General features: G+C 38.2%; 2 protein-coding genes and 1 long non-coding RNA gene across 14 annotated transcripts; all 3 read right to left on the bottom strand.

Annotated features, from left to right (window-relative positions):
• Positions 1-437: 437 nt before the first annotated feature.
• LOC130739312 (uncharacterized) lies at positions 438-6,186 on the bottom strand. 11 transcript variants are annotated; one of them, XR_009019836.1, is made up of 12 exons: positions 5,569-6,184; positions 5,366-5,494; positions 4,451-4,519; positions 4,266-4,352; positions 3,775-4,008; positions 3,505-3,611; positions 3,162-3,248; positions 2,842-3,005; positions 2,575-2,760; positions 1,575-1,647; positions 991-1,084; positions 438-803 (listed from the first exon to the last, which is right to left on the bottom strand). It is a non-coding gene; the product is annotated as an uncharacterized LOC130739312 (long non-coding RNA). The 11 variants fall into 11 exon arrangements; XR_009019839.1 differs by having other exon boundaries at positions 3,519-3,611; XR_009019834.1 differs by having other exon boundaries at positions 3,162-3,611; positions 5,569-6,186.
• A 4,266-nt stretch (positions 6,187-10,452) lies between these two features.
• LOC130739311 (uncharacterized) lies at positions 10,453-12,297 on the bottom strand. 2 transcript variants are annotated; one of them, XM_057591574.1, is made up of 5 exons: positions 11,757-12,297; positions 11,393-11,466; positions 11,209-11,312; positions 11,012-11,074; positions 10,453-10,851 (listed from the first exon to the last, which is right to left on the bottom strand). In XM_057591574.1, the coding sequence occupies exons 1-5, from the start codon at positions 11,774-11,776 to the stop codon at positions 10,633-10,635; spliced, it is 480 nt and encodes a 159-aa protein (XP_057447557.1). In that variant the 5' UTR covers positions 11,777-12,297; the 3' UTR covers positions 10,453-10,632. The 2 variants fall into 2 exon arrangements, with proteins under 2 accessions (XP_057447557.1, XP_057447556.1); XM_057591573.1 differs by having other exon boundaries at positions 10,453-10,871; positions 11,009-11,074; positions 11,757-12,296.
• Positions 12,298-16,374: 4,077 nt separating this feature from the next.
• Positions 16,375-17,786, bottom strand: LOC130736989 (uncharacterized). The gene is made up of 2 exons (XM_057588763.1): positions 17,019-17,786; positions 16,375-16,416 (listed from the first exon to the last, which is right to left on the bottom strand). The coding sequence occupies exons 1-2, from the start codon at positions 17,784-17,786 to the stop codon at positions 16,375-16,377; spliced, it is 810 nt and encodes a 269-aa protein (XP_057444746.1).
• Between the last annotated feature and the right edge of the window lie 2,892 nt (positions 17,787-20,678).

Raw genomic sequence — 20,678 nt, 5'->3', positions numbered from 1 at the left:
AAGGGGGTGTGGTTAGTAAAAGGGGGGGTGAAAATAGCAACCACCGTTAGCAATTGGACGGCTAACTAACGGAAGGATATAAATCACACATATTAATAGAAGAGGGAGGGAATTCGCTCATTTTAAAGATGAGGGAGGTAAATCGCACAAAGGTGAAAGATCAGGGAGCAAAAGTGCAATTAAGCCTTTTTATTTTGCTTAAACACATTGATTTCTCTGGTTTAAGAAACACATTTGGTGCATTTGGTGCTCTCCCTTTAAGGATTGATTCCCGGGCCTTCTCCTCGCCAACGCATATGTCTCTTAGCTGTTATTACTTGAGCTATCCTTCAAAGACATGAATATATGAAAATTAATATTGAAAATATGCATACTTTAACTGAAATCTATTGTTTCTCCATAATGTCAACTTTGATCCTAGGCAGAAAGAGAAAATGTGCAACAACTTTGTTCCTGGCATTGACTCAAAACCAAAATATCTTTGTTTTGGAAGTATTCCTGTCATGGCCAATATTTTTTCTGAAAGGCCAATGAATAAATGAATTGTAGCATTATGGGTGCTACAAACCCAATTATAAAGAAACAGGACGCGAAAACGCGAACCAGTAGAAAGAAAAACAGAAAGTGCGGCAAAGGAACTAAGGCTGCAGAAGAGCAAAAAAACCAGCAGCAAGCAATAGAACCAGCAGCAACAAACGAAAGGGAAGTTCCAAATACAACATTTGAATTGAACCCTCGCTAACTGAGACATTGTTTCCCATCAGAGGTGAAGGAAGCTTGCATCTGACCTGCAATTTTTAGGCCTGAAGGAAAAGTAAGAGGTATAAATATACTTCATTAGCTAAATGGACATAATGGACATAATTGTAAAGATGAAAATTAAACTGGAATGATTATCAAAACACAAAAACAAAGAGGATACACTTAGATAAGATGCACATTCACTTTAGAAGATTTTTCACATAAGGAAAGTATATGTCAAGAACCTACCTTCGAATTTGTAGATGACATCCATTCTGGAACGTATAAAGACATGTGAGTCAGCAGAAGCCACCAATAATTTGGTTGGGTCACTTGGTGAAAACTGAAAAAGTAATCATATAAGATTAATAATCACTATTCGCTTATTTTATATAGGATGGCAAAGAAAGGAAGATGCCCATTTGCTCATCATTAGGGTGTCCATTTTAAATGAGACATCTCTAGTTGGGCCACACATGCTATCTACCGTCCAATGATCTAACTTATTGGAACCACCTGTGTTCTGCCTAGCTGAATCAATGTTCCTAAAATTTGCCTTGGCACTACACTTCTGCAAGTTGGAAAAGAACAATGCAATTGAAGCCTAGAAATAAGCAGAATAAAAATGCTTTTTGCTTGAAACTTCGATGGTAGAAACCATCTTTATCAGCTTTTACTAAGAGTATTATCAACACTTAACTGGTTCAAAATATTATGTTTAGCAGAAAATCTCATTCTTAATATGACACTTGTTTTAAGCACATGCATTCCTTTAAATCATTTGTCCATATCACAAATTCTCAATCACATTTCTGTAAAGAAGAATCACCTACCTTTAGCATAGAAGGGCAATACAGTTTCGTATTGTATGCTCAAAGCAAGTGTTCATATTCTATTCTTCAGAGCCTGTAATCGAGTAAAAAACAAAAAAAAAAGCAGGTAGGTTAATGGTCATCACTTAATGTTTGCTCAGTAATAATAATCACCAAAATTATCAAAAAACATAATAAATCATCAAACTTTTAAATGAGAGTTCTTATAATCACATTTCAGCAGTAAACCACAATCCAACCTAAAACATCATACTCAAGATAAAAAAAATCTCAGTTTGTAAGTTGCTATTGAGCTGGCTCAATTTTTACATTTTACACCATCAAGTTTGTTAAGGGGTTGAAGGATTATCATATGAAACTCCATCAGGTTTTGAATCTCATAGCCACTCAGAGTCTTCTTGTTCAAGATTGAGTAAAGAATGTAAGTAACTTTCTCTCTCAGAATCTGAAACCTCAGTATGAATCACACTTGTTCTTAGAGAAGCTAAAATTATCATCCTACTTCATTCTCTGACCTTACATTTGGGGTAGCTAAAGAAACTTTCATTCTACAACCAATAAAGTAGTTGCCGATTTTTCTTAATAGAAACTAAGAACTTGCCATTAGGAACAACTTTAAAGCCAACCATGGCATGAAGATGAAGTGAAGCAGAATAGCTTTCACAAACCAAGAATTCATGAAGATCATTGTCTTTCTCTAATGATACTCGATGGCAAAGATTACATAGGTGAAAGAAATATAAGTAGTTTGTCCTATTTAAAGTAGTTATTCCCATTAAGGGTCAATGGGACATTATTACATTGGTTTAACCAAACGAACATAAAGAACATTAACAATACGTGAGAAAAAATAAAGAATGGAATTGAAAGACAAACTGAAAATGAAAATGGAATTGAAAGAAAAAATAAAGAATCCAAATATATCAGATATATGACAAGACATACTGGTATCAGGACCTATTATGGAATATATGCAAAGAATTGAATTTGAATCATATACCTAGAACAAAAACAGTAAAAAGAGCTAGGCCACCAAGGAGCTTGTAGCGGAGGGACTCCGCTTGGGCAATAGCACAAAGGCCCCTGTTGTTGACCTTTTCAGCATAGAGTTCTACACTGTTTTCAGGAAACTTGAACCTCTTCGATACCACTAAGGTAAGCTCCCTAATTCTCCTTCCCTTCTCACCTATCAAATACAAAATCAGATTTCAAAATCAGCGCAACAAATGAAAGAAAAAAAATTGAAAATTGAAGGTGTATGTAGTACCTAGAAGTCTAGAACGGCCTGGGTTCGAGTGGCTCTGATGATGATCTCAGTTTTCGCTGGAGTGACCCTAACCTCCACACCCGAGTATCTGTCCTCACTCCTCAGCAAGCTTTCGGGTCAGAACCTCGTTCAGCCGAGCGAAGAGAAAAGCCATCAGCCACAAACTACATAAACACAAAAATTAATAACACATATCAAACTAAGGAGAACAATGAAGGGTAAGTTTCATTTCAGAAAAAGTAGAAAAGCGGTGGAAAGGCAAATAAAGTTCATTACAACCCACTAAAGTAACATAAAGTAACCAAAAAAGAAAACCGCACGGTGCCTTATGGTGGACCAACACACGTGGTATAAAACTCTCTTACTGCTGCAGCCAACTGTCATTTTCGCATCAAGTTTTATTAAGCCTACAAAGTAATCTAAATAAAAGTAAGATATTGTGACTTTCTAAAATAGAAAATGGCAAGCAGAGACACCAGACAGATACATAACATTATAACAACAAAAATGGATCACATCATCATTGAGTGAGTTATAAAATTGATAGAAGAAGTACATTAGTTGGAGAAAAGAGAAATTCATATGCAGACTTTAAGAAGGAAAACTGTGATCTCAGTTCTGATTTTGAAGACCATATCTTAGTTTTAGCTTTTTCTACTTCACCTTATGTGTCTTACTTGTCACAATGACCCATAGTTGTTTTGACTCCACTGCCCTAGCACCAGACAATCTCCCTCTCCTCCACTGGTATTGTTCGATAAGTTCAACACCTGAAACAAAAACGCATACACATAATATTAAAAGATGAATAAAAAATCATGGAGGAAAATCATTCACATACATTCAGCACAAGATTGAACCCCCACCGGTCAATCGAAACTGAAATTCCTGCTCACAAAACAGTGCTTGCAAGAATTTGAGGTATCTAATTACCTTGATTGCCTTGTCTAGCTGCAATGTGCAGTGGATGAAGGCGGGGCAGTTTTTGTAGGAAAGGGCTTCCGTGATGGTGTAAGGGAGGAGCTCCTTTACTTAATTTCTAATGTAGCCTTATACAACCTGCCTAAAGAGATTATTCCCAAAATTGTAGTGTGCCAGTGCATGCTTGAGAGTATACATTGGTGTTGAGTGAAGGGTAAAAGGAAGCATTAATAAAAAATATGTGATCTGCAATTCCAAAGTCAAATTTATCCATTAGTGGAATATCTAGGCCTTGATAAACACCCCATTTTCTCATATGCTAAAAAGCTTCATCAGTGGTAAGTCATTTCATTGAAACCCCAAAAATAGAAATGTTGAATAGTGATCACGTTTGCCCTAGTAAGTCACAATAAGCCATCATAGGTTTGTTTCTTTCTTGTTTATTTACTACAGCAAAGCTCTCTATTATCCTGCTTAACATTATCATGAGAAGAAATAAGCACCTTGTCAATTTTCAGCTTGTTGAACACGTCCTGCAGAATTTTGTAATTCTGGATCTTATCATACTCCATCTTTGCATCAAAATTCACCTAGGATAAAACAAACCCACATTGCAAAAGTCACCCTTGGTAGAAATAATATACAAAGAAGAGCTCAAAAGAAAGTTAAAACAAAGAAATGTTACAACCTTGTGCATTGGAACAACTCTTGGATGCGTCATGTCTATCATCTGGCATTGTACATCACCGGATGCAGCCTAACCAAGAGAATAAATAGGATTATATCCAAAAAGTATATCTAATATCTTCATCATAGATTTTATGCCTGGAGTTACTTTTGCATTAACAGTTCAACCTTCCAGTTAATGCTAAGCATGTGTGTTTGGATTTCCCTTAGCAAAACTTATAAGTTATTTCAATAGAAATTCATGTCTCATGATGGTGGATTGAAAAAAAAACACCTAGTCTTGGTGAATGTAAGAGAAATCCAAACACACACTTAGCCCTTATTGACAAAAAAAGGAACATTCTTTAAAAAAAATTAGAAAAATGCTAAAATAGTCCCCGCAAAACAAAGAAGTGATTTGTAATCATCAACAACATCACCAATTAGTGTGACTATTTTTTTTTGAAAACTCAAATATGATATACATTAAATGGAAAAAGAACCCTTGGGAACAAACTCTCCTAAGTGAGACAAGAGCCCCTTACAAATTTAATACCCAAACTAAACCAAGCAGCAACATGGTTCAGAAATACCAAAAGATAAAATTCCAAAAGCATATAAAAACAATACAGATAGCCCCCAATCACATAAGAAAAGAAAGAAATTCTTCCTCCTTATCCTACGTTTACTATGCCTGCAGCAAAAACATAAAGACAACAAACTCCCCCCCCCCCATATAACCGTAGCTTAACCACACAGGTCATTAACCATGGGCAGCTGACAGAAACCTGTGATTATTAATTAGTGTTACTATTCACCGTTGAACATCCTTGTAAGTTATGATTGTCCAAATTCTTTTCAAAATCATATCAAGTGGTGTATACTATTCAGCATTATACAAGTAAGCATGAAAGAAAGGGTCGAAAGAATTGGTTACCTCCTCAATGTGCGAGCAAACCAAGATTATCCGAAGGATGAAGGTAGTAAGCATTCGCTTGATCTTTCATCAGGCACAATCAGGAAGTTGTGAAGAAGAAAAAAGAAACGAAAATCCCAATGCCCAAATCTGAAATCACAAAGTGGAGAAGAGTTGAAATCTCGATGCACAAAACCAGAACCAGAAGTCGAAAATGTGAGAACCTGAATCGCGATTAGAACGCGAATCTGGAGGCAGCGTTGAAAACCAGAACCAGATACCAAATCAGAGAACATAAATCACGAACCAGATGTGAAAGATTGAAGTTGTGGAGCAAGAATGAGGCGATTGCCAACCGAAAACACCATTGTTGAAGCTGGAAAAATCATCGTGGCTGAGAGAGCAGAGAAAGCTTCAAGAATCTTCTATGATGAACAAAAAGCTTGAAATGTGGGTGGTTGGAGGGATTAAATAGACGGAGAAGAAGAATTATAATGGGTTAAAACTATCAAAAAGTATGCTCAAAAGTTCAGTTTTCCTTCAAAAGTAACATTAGATACCAGAGAAGATGAAAAAAACATGAAAAGTAATCAGAAAAGCGGTAAAAAGGCAAATAAAGTTCTTTACAACCAACTAAAGGAACATAAAGTAACCACATAATAAGCTTAAAATAGACCTTCATCACATGGGAGAAAAAAACAACGGTTCATGATCAGAAAAGTAGAAAAAATGACCAAAAAAAATCAGATAAAGCAAAAACAAAAAAACCCACACATTGCCTTATAGTGGACCAACACACATGGTATGAAACTCTCCTAGTGAACAGTAGTAAATAAGTTCTTCCTTTGTAGTGTTTATAGATAATATTTTTCTTTTCAAAAAATATTTATTAATTTTCAGTAATATCATTTATTTACATAAAGAGAACTCTAATACAAGTAAATTAATGCATCAAAAAAACTCTAATACTGCTATTTAGATGTCTAAACACAATAATTTTTTCTGTTATATTTGTATTGAAGAAATATTTTAATATTTATTACTTATATAATTACACATAGTAATTTTCATATAATATTAAAAAATATCGTAAATAAACCCGTGCAACGCACGAGTGTAATATCTAGTATATATAAGTAAAGCACACTTGAACCATTACATTAAATACATTAGTAAAGATTGCATGTATTATAATGCATTAAGTAATAACAAATTATTTTTGTCATAAATATATTAAATAATAAGATTAAAAATTGAAAAAAAAATTGTATTGTCAAAAGCTATTCAACTACCTACATTAAATATTCACAAAAATACATATACTAAATAATAATAGCTATAATTAAAAAAAAAACTTGAGTTGACAAATATTAAGAATTAAAATTAATTAATTATAAATAATATTATAATTAATTAATTTAGATAAAATATATTTAAAATTAATAAATATTTATTATTAAATAATTATTGATAATTAAATTATTGTCAAAAGCTATTTTAACTACATATATGATGATAAATAAATTAAACATATTAAAAACTAAGTTAATTAAATTAGGAGATATATATTAAATATGCATGTCATGTTAGTTATAAAAAATAATAGAATAATTTAAATAAATTTATTTTTTAAAATATTTTAATTTAATTTTTTTGGCTGATAATAGTTATAACCTTGATTTAAAATATGTTTTCTAATCATATTTAATATGAGTTTATAACCTCCTATGATGTTTATCATTGTTGCACTACAATTGACTAAAAATGTAGTATACAATGAAGTATTTAATAAACTTCCTAAATGAAATTATATTTGATATAGCTACAATATTTCTTCATTGATAAAAAATAACAATCATTCTTAACTTTCACTTTTGCACATTATTATGGTGCACGAGTTTAAGAATCTTTTTAACTAAGTCCTTATAACTTATTTGTGTTAACCACACGTATCCTCTACTGAGGGAATATGTTCTACTCAAATAGTGAAAGTTAAAGGTCTATCATAAAGTGCATTCCTTAAGGACGAAATATCAGGAATCTAAAGAGTTAATTTTAACCATTGTAATAGACATTCATTAGGTTGAACGATTTGTGTTTGCAAATTTTCTTATGAGGTTTTATATTTTTTTACTTTCTATGAAACTATAAAAATTTATCGAATAAGATAAATTATTATCTTAATTTATAATTAAGTTAAAAATTATATGCTCTTACAAACTGCATATTAACTAATTAAATACTCATTATGCAATAAATAATATAATTTGTATATGTGTCACTAAGAATATGTTTCGACATTAAACTTTCATTAGCACACTTCCCATAAAGTTTCAACTGAAAACACTACTTTCATGGCCAAAATATGAAAGCAAGAGATTAATACCACTTTATAAAAGTCTTTTTACTTTTATAGATGATTTTACACAAACACAGACTGAATTATTCACCTCATCTAATTATATATTTTCATCATTTTACTTAATACTGAGAGTGCATTACTATTTAAACATATAATCACCAAATAAATTGAAAATAATTTTTACTAAAGAAACATAAAATATAAAATATGTGCTTTAATTTACTAAAAGATTAACCCAAGAGGGGTAGCTCAATTGACAACGCAGGCTGAATGTGTGTGAAGAGCTCTCGGATTCGATCTCACACGTACACTCTAGATGAGGGATGAAGATCAGCCTTAATTGTAACTAAATCTCGAATCTGTCGGTATATCCAAAGGGTGACCGGTACCAAATGTTTATACTAAAAAATTAGTGTACAATAAATTTTTTATTGAGCTTTATTAATGTAATGACATTACATATATTTATCATATTCTTAATTATCTATATACTATTCAATAATTTTTCATATTACATAAATTAATTTTACAAATAATAGACACATAACTTAAAAACAAACCCGTGCAACGCACGGGTTTAATTTCTAGTTATAAGTAAACTGAACTTAAGACTTGAGAGAGGGGCAAGACGTATCTGAAATAAAGAAGCGTGTGGTTTCAATTAAGGCCAAGACTTTTATGCAATAAACCAGTGTCTGTTATAGACGACCTTCAAATCAACTAAACTCAAGCGACGGGGCAAGACTTGTATGCAATGAAATAGTATGTGGCATTCATTAGCTTCAAGTCAATTTAACTTGAGCCAGTTGGAAGGAAGACTTGTAGAAACAAAGCAAGTTGTGACTGTGGGCTTTTGTACCCTATTAGTATAGTTTTTTTTTGAAATTACAGATTTGGGGTACTTTTTTATTTATTTACCAATCTAGTATAAATTGTCATTGTCACTGGCGATTCTATTTATTTTTTTAAAGAATTGCCAATAGCATTGGCGTTTTCATTTTTTTTTTTCGTTTTTTATATAAATCGTCAACCATGTTGGCGTTTTCTTATTTTTTGTTTTTTTCTGACAATTGCCAACTATGTTGGCGTTTTTTACCTTTTTATTTTTTTTAAATCGCCCACACGTTTTTTTAGTTTTTTTTAATTAGTAATTAAAATGGTATTTAATCAATTGATGCTCACACACAATTTTATGTCATTACTCACTTTTGCAGCACTTTGATAATAAATTATTTGGTCTACTGACAAGTTCTCGCCTAAGCTGAGGATTTGGCATGCAATTGGGACTTGAGTAAGATGGCCAATGTTCTTCATCCCCAACTAAACTATGTAATGTATATGTTTATATTTAAATATCGATTCAAATATTTATGATTAAAGTGCTGTAAAAGTGAGTAATGACACAAAATTATGTGTGAGTATCAATTGATTAAATACCATTTTAATTACTAATTTAAAAAAAATTAAAAAAACGTGTGGGTGATGTAAAAAAAACAAAAAGGTAAAAAACGCCAACATAGTTGGTGATTGTCAGAAAAAACAAAAATAAAAAATAAGAAAACGCCAACATGGTTGGCGATTTATATAAAAAAATGAAAAAAAAAATGAAAACGCCAATCTATTGGCGATTCTTTAAAAAATATTTAAAAAATAAATAGAATCGCCACTGTCAGTGGCGATTTATACTAAATTGGTAAATAAAAGAAAAAGTACCCCAAAATTGTAATTTTCAAAAAAAAACTATACTACTAGGGTACAAAAGCCGTGACTGTGATGTATCATTACATCCATCTTTTTCATGTGTAATCGGTCCAATATGCTGAACAAAGTGTTATTTAGTAATTTAACTTATTTTTTAAGACAATGTAAAGTTGTAAACTATTTTTTGTGTACGTAGTCCACAGTAGGATGAATGTTAACATGTCATTATGAAATTTCCACCTTTTTTAATTAAATGCTTTCCTAAATATGTAGATCAGTGTGGATGGGAAGGTATCAATATATATGCGTATTCCCACTTTGTGGGAAAAAATTACATGGTTTACAGTATCAATATTGTGTTACATAGTCGTAAACAGTAGAAGTAAAATATAATATAGACAAAACTGAATAAACTCTATACCAAATAATTCAAAAAGCAATGCCTAAAAAGTAGTAGTAAAGTAATCGGTTTGTAAAAAATATAAAATGCTGACCACATACCTCATTTATCAAGTAAACTCAAATTGGAGACTTGAGAGAGTGGCAAACAAGAGTACTTATCTGGAATAAAGCAGCGTGTGGTGTATATTATTACAAGCTGCAGGTCAATTAAGGCCAAGACTTGTGTGCACTAAACCAGTGTGTCTTTTATAGACGACCTTCAAATCAAGACTTGTCTGTGACTGAGCAGTTTGTGCAGCACTAATCAACTAAACGTGAGCAACAGGCAAGCTGTGTATGAACAATTGTGCTATCCCAATCATGTTAGGAACCAATTATCTCTCTAAAGCTTAAGTTGTTGGGTAAATGACTCTAAATGGTTCTAACAGCAATAAAATAAAATTTGGCATTCATTAGCTTAAGTCAACTTATCTTGAGCAAGGGGCAAGACTTGTGGAATCAAAGCCAACGCGTGATGTATCTCTGCTTCGGGTCGCGACTCGCGATTTTGATAGCTTTGGGACATAAGTTCAGGGGGAAAAAACCATGCAACTCGAATTTTAAGTATGGAAAATTCAGGAAAAAAGTTATAATATAAAAAATATGAGCTAAAACATCCCGTTATGAAATTTAATATGGATGACCAAACAAAAATGTAACAAATCTTACATTATACCCCATTTACATCAGAATAACCATGTGAATAGCTGGTGTGATACAATGGAATTTCCATGGCCTACAGAGTTTTGAAATTATCTTAACATCTTAAATAGGCAATATGCCTTCAACAAACCCACATGCTTCCAAAAGCTTCTTCAAGTGCCCTCTTCCTGCTTATTTCTAGACTCCATCCTCCAGCCCTTGCTCCTCTCTCCGCTCGTAGCCTCATCGTTTCATCGTCATCACCTGCATAGCCCGGCATGACACTCCCTCCGAGTGGTAAAGGCTGTGGAGCCATGCCGGTTGGTCTAGGCTGTCCTGCAAATGTAGGTGCATATTGTCCCTGAGGAACAGCACCAAAGTCTTGGCTTGCACCCAGTTACAAGAGAATGGACAAAGTTAATATCTTGCATACAAACAAGACATTCAAACAAAACAAAGAAAGAAAACCCTGCAAAGTAATAGTAATCAATTAATAAAAATAGCAATCCAATGCTCACCACATCATTAGCAGTTTGGGCAGCTTGTCCCTTACTTGCTGCCAAAGCTGCAGCTAATTCTTCAGCCTGTTAAATTATTATCAGCATAAAACACTGTTAGAAATATGGCAGGAAATCAGCATTTGCATAAAAAATTATGAAGGGCATATATGAAAGAGACTGAACCTAGATTAAACCAATGAAGAGATTTCTAGAAGTACCTTACGGGCTCGATTAACCATTATTTGTTCTGAATTTTCTTCCTGGTATTTAGCAATCTTTGCTTCAATAGCAGCGACATCAACTCCTTCAATCAAGTTAAACGCTGCAAAGGGGGAAAAGCCATCAAAATAGAGCAAAACTCATCAAAGTGAAACTCATGGAATGATGATAATAGAAGCTTACTCATGTCCTCTACTTGCTCCAAGTAATCATTGTATTCTCTCAAAGATGGGAAATCATCTTCACGTTTATTAAATCTATAAATTTACAGTTACATAAGCAAGCATGGATAATACAATGAATTCAATATAACATGGGCCACCGAATACCAAGAAAGAACTAAAATGTTGAATATAGAGTCATATGATACTTGTTTCCTCTACAAATAATTCGAATCTAATAAAGACATTAAAGTAATGTCATAATCGGTCCGAATTCTTAATATATTATTATATCTACTAAATATAAACTCCAAATAGATTCATTTTAAGACAGGGAAGCATAGCAATTGGAAGAAAGAAAAAGCTCTGAATTTTATGCTCATTACCCTGCTCTTTTCCTAGCCATACAACAAACTAGAGTAACTAAGCACGAGGTCTATATGTTCAGATATTGGGCCCTTCAGCAATGAATCGACATTATTCATGCCAACATTCAGATCTGCAATGGTGATGCCACCATCACCATTGCATATCTGAATGTTGTTGCTCTTCCCTTTCTTCCTCTGAAATCGCACCAACAACCGCACGCGAAGGAGAAATCGTGTTCAAACTAAGATGGGGATCTCAAAACCTAAGCCATTAATTCATGCCCTGATCAAGCTCAAGCACTTCCCTTCGTCCTTCACTTGGTTGGCTCGATCTACTCTCAAAAGCTTCAAACTTTCGATTGTTCTGGCTTAGGTTCAGAACCATATCTTTGTTTGATTTCAGCAGATCTGGCGTTTGGGAAAAGGGAATTAATGGCTGATTTGGTGGTGCTGAAGGCTATGGTCATGGAGTTTTTTGCCTGAGATTATGACGCTTGGGGTTGGGTGGTTTGGGAAGATGATGATGGGTCAGGCTTAGAAGGGTTTGATGGTTTTTTGCCTAAGATAATTTTTTTATTTACTTAATTATTTTTTAAGTAAATAATTTCTTAATGATGGGTCAGGCATATTTCAAAAAAAAATGATGGGTCAGGCAGTCAGGCTTAAAATTAAAGAAGTTCAATAAATTTCCCATCAAAAAGTTAAATAAATAAATTTTTTTTTAGAATTTTAAACAATTTTTTTAATTAATTAGTTTTTTTTTTAACTTAAAAGAAAAACAAATTCCACGTCAACTCATTAAATTGACGTGGTCATGCCACATGGGCCACCGGAGCTCCGGCGTTGACCCAAAGCTCCGGAGGGATTAAAACCAAATCTTTTGGCAAAGGTTAGGGATTAAAACCCATCTTTGCTCCGACGAGGGACGAAAACCAAGCATTTAATAAAGGTTAGGGACCAAAAACTTATTTAAGCCTTTTTTTTTTTTTTTGGTTACATGGAGGGGCCTAGCCCCAGAAAAACAAAAGGAGACTAACTAACAGCAAACCCTCTATCCGGGCTAGTAAAAGGAACTAAGTCCTGCAATAACCGAGTGTGGCATTCGCCAAAAGGGGACTCAAAGATGTGTTGGCCATCGGGAAGAGATAACCCCACTTTAGCTATGTAATCCGCCAAAGAGTTGGCTTCCCTTGGGACATGACTGATGATAAGGTTGCCATGGTCGGTCTGCAGCTGAATAATTCCCATAATGATCTGGCTATACTGATGAGAGGAGACCTCATTATCAGCAAACAAGTTCACAACTTCAATGGAATCACACTCCACAATCACACGGGGGAGGTCAAGGCCCATTACTAGATTAACCGCTGACTGAAGTGCCAGTAGCTCCACTGTAAACGTCGATGTCGTGAGCATAGAGCCAAGATTACTGGAAACCCCTTTTATCCAAGTGCCCTCTGCGTCACGAATAACTCCTCCGCTGCTAGCAAGGCCATTCTGACTCAACGCTCCGTCTACGTTCACCTTTACCCAGTTGGCTGGAGGTTTAGACCAAGAAACAGGTCTACTACGGGTAGAAGGAGAACCACCATCGAAGATCTCTGCATGTTGCCCTTGCATCCGGTTTGAGAGAGGACCTAACGTGGTTTTGGCCACCAGCTCTTCCAGGCCAAGAGACCGGACAAAGCTCCATATTCGAGCAGTGGTTGGAGGTGTGCCTTCGAAAACGAGGTCGTTGAGCATACGCCAAATAGCAAATAGACCAGAAGCGAAGAAGCGAGGCCAATCCATGTTCAGGTGGCTGCTAAGATCACCAGTTATGTTTCCTGCGATCCAGTAAGCCTAGTTAGACGAGAAGAACGATGAATGAGGAACGCCCGATAACGTTGCGTACCAGAAGGGCGTAACGACATTGCAATCTCGGAAAAGATGCAGATAATCTTCCGCATGGGACTGACATAGGGGCAGAGATCAGTGGAGCTTATATGGCGTTGAACTCTAATAGTATTAGTGAGCACTCCGTTATTCAGCAGTTTCCAAAGAAAAACCCTAACTCACTGAGGGCCTTGAATTTTCCAAACTGACTTCCAGAGATTCTCTTCCTGGCTTCGAATCGGGCTATCTACCAAAAGCTCATAAGCTGATTTAGTGGAGAACACTCCAGAGGGATGCCTGGCCCATTTAATCTCGTCTGAGCTAGAAGAGGTGGTGAAGGGAGTTTGGTCCATGAGGATCTCCTGTGTAAACCTACAAGGTAAAAGGTTAGCAAAAAGGAAGGCCTTCCACCCTCTACCTGCTTCGTAAAAGTGCGAAACAGGGAGGTGAAGAGAATCGGGAGGGATAGGAGATAAAGCCACATCTTGCAGTGTGTGGCCAGACACCAACCAGTTGTCGGTCCAAAATTTCACTTGATGGCCATTTCCGAGCTTCCACCTTAGACCGTTCGAGAGAGAATCCCAGGTAGAACGGATTCCCTTCCAAGCCAAAGACTCCCTGCTACGTTTCATGATATTGGGTAGTGTATCGTTGCCACAATGATACTTACCTCTCAGAACCCGCACCCAAAGGGATGATGGTTGGTGAATAAGTCCCCAGCCCAGTTTCATAATCATTGCTCTATTGTAATCTGAAGACAAACGAAAACCTAGCCCACCTTGAGATTTTGGGCTACAGATAGTGCCCCAACTAACTTGGCTCATCCGTCTATTTCCATTTTCAGAACCCCAAATAAATTTGCGTTGGAGGAGATCTAGCTTTTCACAGACACCTTTAGGGAGCAACATGGTCTGCATACAGTATGAGGGGATGGCAGAGATGACAGATTTGGCGAGGGTCACTCTCCCGGCGAGGCTAAGAGAAGAAGCTTTCCAAGCCGACAGCCTTTTTTGGGTCTTTTCTAAAATGAAATCATAGGTGGACCTTGTTGGGGCCTTGTGGAGGAGGGGCACACCAAGATATTTACCTAAGTCATGCGTAAGATGGATCCCAGCTAATTGACTTAACCTTAAAGCTTCGCCATGACTAATATTGTTAGAGACCAAAATGCGGGATTTCTCTTTGCTAACTTTCTGACCTGATGCAAGACAGAATTTATCCAAGCAGCTCATCATAAGCTCCATCTGACTAAGGGACGCTTCTCCAAAGAGTAATAGGTCATCCGCAAAAAATAAATGGTTTAGAGGAGGCCCATTCTTTGAGAGGTAAATAGGCTTCCAATGGCTTGAGTTCACCTCAAACTGAATCAGGTGCGCTAGTCTCTCCATACAAAGTACAAAAAGGTAGGGAGAAATGGGGTCTCCTTGGCGGATACCTCTAGTAGGTGAAAAACTATCAGTCTTGCATCCATTGAAGAGAACCTGAAAAAAGCTGAGAGAAACACAACTAAGGATAAGATCACAAAAGCTATGTTCAAACCCCACCTCCAAGAGAGTATCTCTAAGGAATGTCCAATCAATTCTATCATAGGCTTTTTCGAGGTCTATTTTCATCGCCACCCACCCTGTTTTACTCTTCAAAAATCTCATGGAGTGGAAAACCTCTTGGGCAACAATGATATTATCGGAACTTTGTCTTCCAGGGATGAAACTGCATTGGTTGGGGGCCACCAACTCATTGAGAGCACCTTTCAAGCGATTAGCAATAGCCTTGGTTAAGGTCTTGTATATCACGTTACAAAGACCTATTGGGCGAAATTGAGATATAAGATTAGGTCTTTCAACCTTTGGAATCAGAACTATAAGAGTATCATTAACTTCGCGGATTTTCTCCGGCTGGCGGATGCAATCCTGTATAAACTTAACCAAAGAATCCCCTATTTTATCCCACTGAGATTGGAAGAAGAGTGAGTTTAGACCATCAGGGTCGGGGGCCTTTAAGGAACCCATACTGGAAATTGCTGATTTAATCTCCTCCGCATCAATAGGGCTCTCAATCTCGCGAAGGGTACTAGCAGGAAGTCTAGGAAACGTGACGCTCGAATAGATAGGGTTGCCATTACCTGAACCAGAATACAATTGCTGAAAGTAGTCAACGGCCATAGATTGGAGAGTAGTAACATCTGTAACCGTGGCCCCTTCCTCATTAGTAAGAGCTTCAATACGATTACGCTTGCGGCGCACCATGGTCGCTGTATGGAAGAACCGGGTATTTTTATCCCCTTGATTCAACCAATTAACTCGAGACTTCTGCTTCCAAAGAAACTCCTCTTGAATAAGCACTTGGTGATATTCTTCCCATAATTTCTTTTGCAGTTTCTCTAGGTAAGGGACATGGGCCATTTTCAGTTTATTATTAATTCCCTCCAACCTTCGCATGAGCTTACGCTTACGCTTACCAATTTCGCCAAACACCTCAGAGTTCCAAGTTATGGCCTTATCACGAAACGTTGCCGAGGAGGGGAGCCAGGTTCCATTTGGTGACCAAGCTGTTGGGTCCAGGTGGGCCAGCATCCTGCCTGCAGGTAGCATTCGAAACGGGGCGCTGTCTGCTACGCTATAAGAAATAACGTTGCGCCCTCACTAGAGCTGGGCGAATTGGCCCGCGCCCGCGGGCCGGCCCGCTTAACCCGCAGCCCGCGCGGGCTGTGGCCCGGTGATTGGTTGCCCGTTTAAAAGCGGGCCTACGCGGTCTGGCCCGCTTAACCCGCGAGTTCATGCGGGTTGAACCGCGGTTTTGCGGGCTGGACCGCATTACAAAAGAAAAAAATTTAAGTCATTTATTTGACAACTTTTGAGAAAAAAATTGACAACTTTGGAAAAAAAAATCAGTTTATTTTTTAATTTAGGCGTTTATAAGGTTTTTAATGAAAAAAATATTTTTAATTTAGTTTTAAATTTCATTTTTATTATTTTTTAATTTGGCTTGTGGCCCGCGGGCCAGCCCGCTTATCCGCGGGGCGGGGGCGGACCGGCGTAATAGAGGCCCGTTTAAATGCGGGCCTACGCGGTGCGGGCCTACGCGGGGCGGGCCTATGCGGGGCGGTCTAACCGCATACCCAGCTCTAGCCCTCACTAACACCAATTGGTTTTGGCGTAGTGGTAAGCGCGTGATCCTACAAGTGGTATCAGAGCCAGGTCCCGTGTTCGAATCCCACGGAAGGCATGCTGTGCAGCTAGTTTGGCTGGCAGGTGCTGGGGGGGGGATTGTTGGGTCCAGGTGGGCCAGCATCCTGCCTGCAGGTAGCATTCGAAACGGGGCGCTGTCTGCTACGCTATAAGAAATAACGTTGCGCCCTCACTAACACCAATTGGTTTTGGCGTAGTGGTAAGCGCGTGATCCTACACAAGCTTCCTCAACCAACCTGGGGAAATCTGCATGTGTAAGCCACGCAGCAAGGAAGCGAAAAGGACGTTGAGACGCGTCCCGTTGCCCCCCTCCAAGCTTAATGAGGATAGGCTTATGGTCTGACTTGAGTCTCGGGAGATGAAGAATAGTAGCCTCAGGAAAGGAGAGCAGCCAATTATCATTACTTAAGGCCCAATCAATTCTTTCCTTAACCCCACGCCCCTCCCATGTAAAAGGGGGGCCTTTAAACTCAAGGTCAGAAAGGGAGCATGCATCAAGGCAATCTCTGAATTTGTTCATGGAGGACAAGTTAGGAGGGCCACCCCCTAGCTTGTTTGAGGCACTGAGGTAGGAATTGAAGTCACCAGCAACTAACCAGGGTCCACTGATTTGGCTAGCTAGTCTTCTGAGCTCACGCCACAGAATATCCCTAACAGTGCAGTTTGGGCTACCGTAAACAAAAGTTACTTGTAAGCTAGGACCATCTTTGGGGGAGATGCGTGTGTGGACAAATTGACGGTGAGAGGAGATAATATCAACCTGCCCCCATTGCTTCTTCCACAAAATCCAAATTCCCCCAGAAAAACCTTCTTCTTCCACAACAAAGAAATCATCAAAACCTGTAGACTTCAAGATGAGAGGCATTTTCTTAGTACTAACCCTAGTTTCCAAGAGGGCTAGGCAAGAAACACTGTGTCTGGAAGTAATATCCTTCAGGAGAAGAGGCACTCCTTTAGCAGCAGCACCCTGGATGTTCCAACTCATAATGTTGTATAACATTAAAAAACTATGATAGGTAAAAAAGAGGGAAGCTATCATGAGCCTCTACGTGACCTGGGAGAGAGACTCCTGTCGCGATCCCTAGGACCCCCAAAATCAGGGTTACTGGGACCCTTGGACCCGCGTCCAGCCATATTAGGGCTTTTACCATTATCCTGTTTCTTTTTAGGAATATTGGTATAAAGGAATGACCCAGCCTCGGGATCCCCCTGTGATTGGCGGGCTTGGGCTTTTGTTTCTTTCGGTGACGAGCCAATTTTCGCCACCTTGGCATTAGGGTTTGGAGTGTTGGTGGCATTGGTATGTGGAGGCGCACAATCATGAGGCACGGGAACAGTGGGGCTCTGTTCCCTGATTGTTTGTTGCATCATAACTACTCTGGGGTCCACAGCAGGAGGATTGGGGTTATTAAGATCCCCGGTATTAGGTACGGAAGTCATGGGAGTGATAAGGTTGTCAACGCTAGCATTTTCTAGGCCTTGAATTCCGAGCATACTCGTAGGAGCATTAACTGATTTTGTGGGGCCCGGTCCAATGAATGCCTCATCATTGGAGGGAATATTCTTGGCCGCTGACTTCGAGATTGACAGCAGAGAAGATTCCTCAGTAATAATGGGACCCTGAAAATCGTCAACTTCCATATTTTGCAAAACGGAGAAACGAGAGTTCGCCGGAGCTCCACCGGAACCCTGGCCACGCCCCCCGGTCGCCTTAACTCCGCCGCCCGGGTGCAAAGGCTTCCTTTGAGCATTCCGAGAGTATCTCTTGGCAATCATCCATGGCCCAAAGTTCTCCTTTGGCCTATTAGCACCAACAACTGCCTCCTTCTCCTTTCCCAATGAAGTTGTTTGGACCTCAGACACCTTAAGGGGGCAAGCATCCATTCTGTGACAGAATTTACCACAATCAAAACAAATCATATTCAAGCCTTCATATTCAATTTTGAATTCCTCACCTTCGAACACGAATTTAGAAACCAGAGTTTTACGCAGGTCGATCTCCACACAGATCCTGGCAAACTTAGCTCTTTCAGTTGCTGCACTAGGTTTTCCTTTCCCAGCCATGGTATTCCATGTGTGGTCGTCGACTTTGACGAATCGCCCAACATTCTGCCCAATTTCCTGCAGGATTTCTTGATCATAACATTCAACCGGGAAGTCTGGGACTCTGAACCAAACGGCGACCCTAGTAAGCTCCCCTTTAGAGGGGATGAACATAGGGCGCCATTGTTGGATGACAAGGTAATGCCCCATGATAACCCAAGGTCCTCCGGTAAAGACATGAGCATAGTCATTCCTGTTAGCAAATCTTTACCACAAAAAAGTCAAAATCGAGATCTATGACTTCCATGTCCCCTGAAGGAGTCCACAACCTAGAGAGTCTCTCCTTCAGAATATTGAGACCAATACGTTTCCCCAGTAGTTTCACAATGATGGAGCTTTGCCAAGGCTTTCGAAGTTCCTTGCGCTTTTCCTTGGATAGTCTGATTATTGGGCAGAGAGGGTTGCGTTCCTCCTCCGGCTGGATCCGCACTTCCTCCTCCATATCACTATTGTCAGATTCAGAAATAAAGCCCTCCATGGGGACCTCATCATCCTCCTCCGATGCGTCGCCGCCGTTGATTCCCAGGCAGACATCTTTGTAGGAAACCACCTTTCGTGGTTGGAATGACTCTGTTGGTTGCACTGTTGAGTCGCTACTGCCCCCAGCCAAGTTTACCGGATTGGTCGCCCCCCCCCTCCGGTGGTGTACCGGAGGAAGACATCACACCCAGGCGGAAGCTCTAGAGAGAGGATACAGAGAGAATACAAAATCGAACTGTTGATTGTGAATAAGATTTCTAAAAACTTAAGCCTTTCTTTTAAAGTACATAAAATGCTGAAAATTAAAGTGTGTCTTTTATGTGTAATGTACCCAATCTTTCCTTCTTGTTTTTTTTGATAAGCACCCAATCCTTTCCCTGTAGATCAGTTTCTCAATCTTTTTTCCCTTGAGAAAAAAAGGTTTCACTTTCTTCTATTTCGTTCACTTGTTCTTCTTTGTTCCTCTCCGATAAAGCCACGGATAAAAAAAAAACTGTACATAATTCAACTTCACACTACATCTTCTTCTTATCATCTCAATGTTATCATATCAGTAGATATCTATTTAACAATTACAAGAAAAATGGATTGGTTTCGCTAGTTTGACTATATATCAAAGAGATAATTAAAAGGCAGGTCTGAAATATCACATTTCTGGTTATAAACCACTTTGCAATTTCAATTAGACAATTTCATTACTTTCTAATTAATTCGGATAGGTAAGGTTTTATTCTCTGCACACAAAATCTCTCTGTAACTTCTCTCTATCAAGCCCCGTCTCCTTTCTCCGCCTGTCTTTCCTTCCTTTGGGTTTTTCCATCTTGCCTCTCCGTCTCTGGCCATTGGATCTGTGCTGGCCTCCTTCCCGTCGTTATGACCAGATTTGTGCTCGAGGAGGGTGGTCCGGCCATCGTCCGTCGTTCCTGTTGCAGCGGCCGTTTGTCAGCACTGTTGGGCTTGGGAAAGGATTGGGTTATGGGTAGAGAAACTGATCTACCGGGAAAGCGGGGAAAGAATTGGGTACATCACACATAAATAACATAATTTAATCTTTAGCCTTTGATGTATTTTAAAAGAAATGAAGGGTTGAGATTACTCATATTATTTCCTCAAGTTTTTTCTCACTTGAGAGGATCTCCCCCGAGTAATGATATATACACACCTCATTTTTTAAACACTTCATTTCCACCTCTTTTTATTTCTATCTCTCTAATTTTATCATCTATCACATATCATATTTTCTCTCTCTTACTTTTTCTTTTCTTCCTATCTCTCGCACAATTTCACCTCTCCA

This window comes from Lotus japonicus, chromosome 2 (assembly GCF_012489685.1).
Source record: "Lotus japonicus ecotype B-129 chromosome 2, LjGifu_v1.2".
NCBI lineage: Eukaryota > Viridiplantae > Streptophyta > Magnoliopsida > Fabales > Fabaceae > Lotus > Lotus japonicus.
This window is presented reverse-complemented; position numbering and strand designations above follow the sequence as displayed.

Coding starts and splice junctions, on each gene's coding strand:
- LOC130739311 (XM_057591574.1), bottom strand. CDS start 11,776: ATGGCTAGGAAAAGAGCAGG. Junction 11,313..11,392: donor GGAGCAAGTAGAGGACATGA/GTAAGCTTCTAT, acceptor CCCCCTTTGCAG/CGTTTAACTTGATTGAAGGA. Junction 10,852..11,011: donor CTGCCCAAACTGCTAATGAT/GTGGTGAGCATT, acceptor GCTGTTCCTCAG/GGACAATATGCACCTACATT.
- LOC130736989 (XM_057588763.1), bottom strand. CDS start 17,786: ATGAGTTGGAACATCCAGGGTGCTGCTGCTAAAGGAGTGCCTCTTCTC. Junction 16,417..17,018: donor GGTTGGTTGAGGAAGCTTGT/GTAGGATCACGC, acceptor AATGCGGTCCAG/CCCGCAAAACCGCGGTTCAA.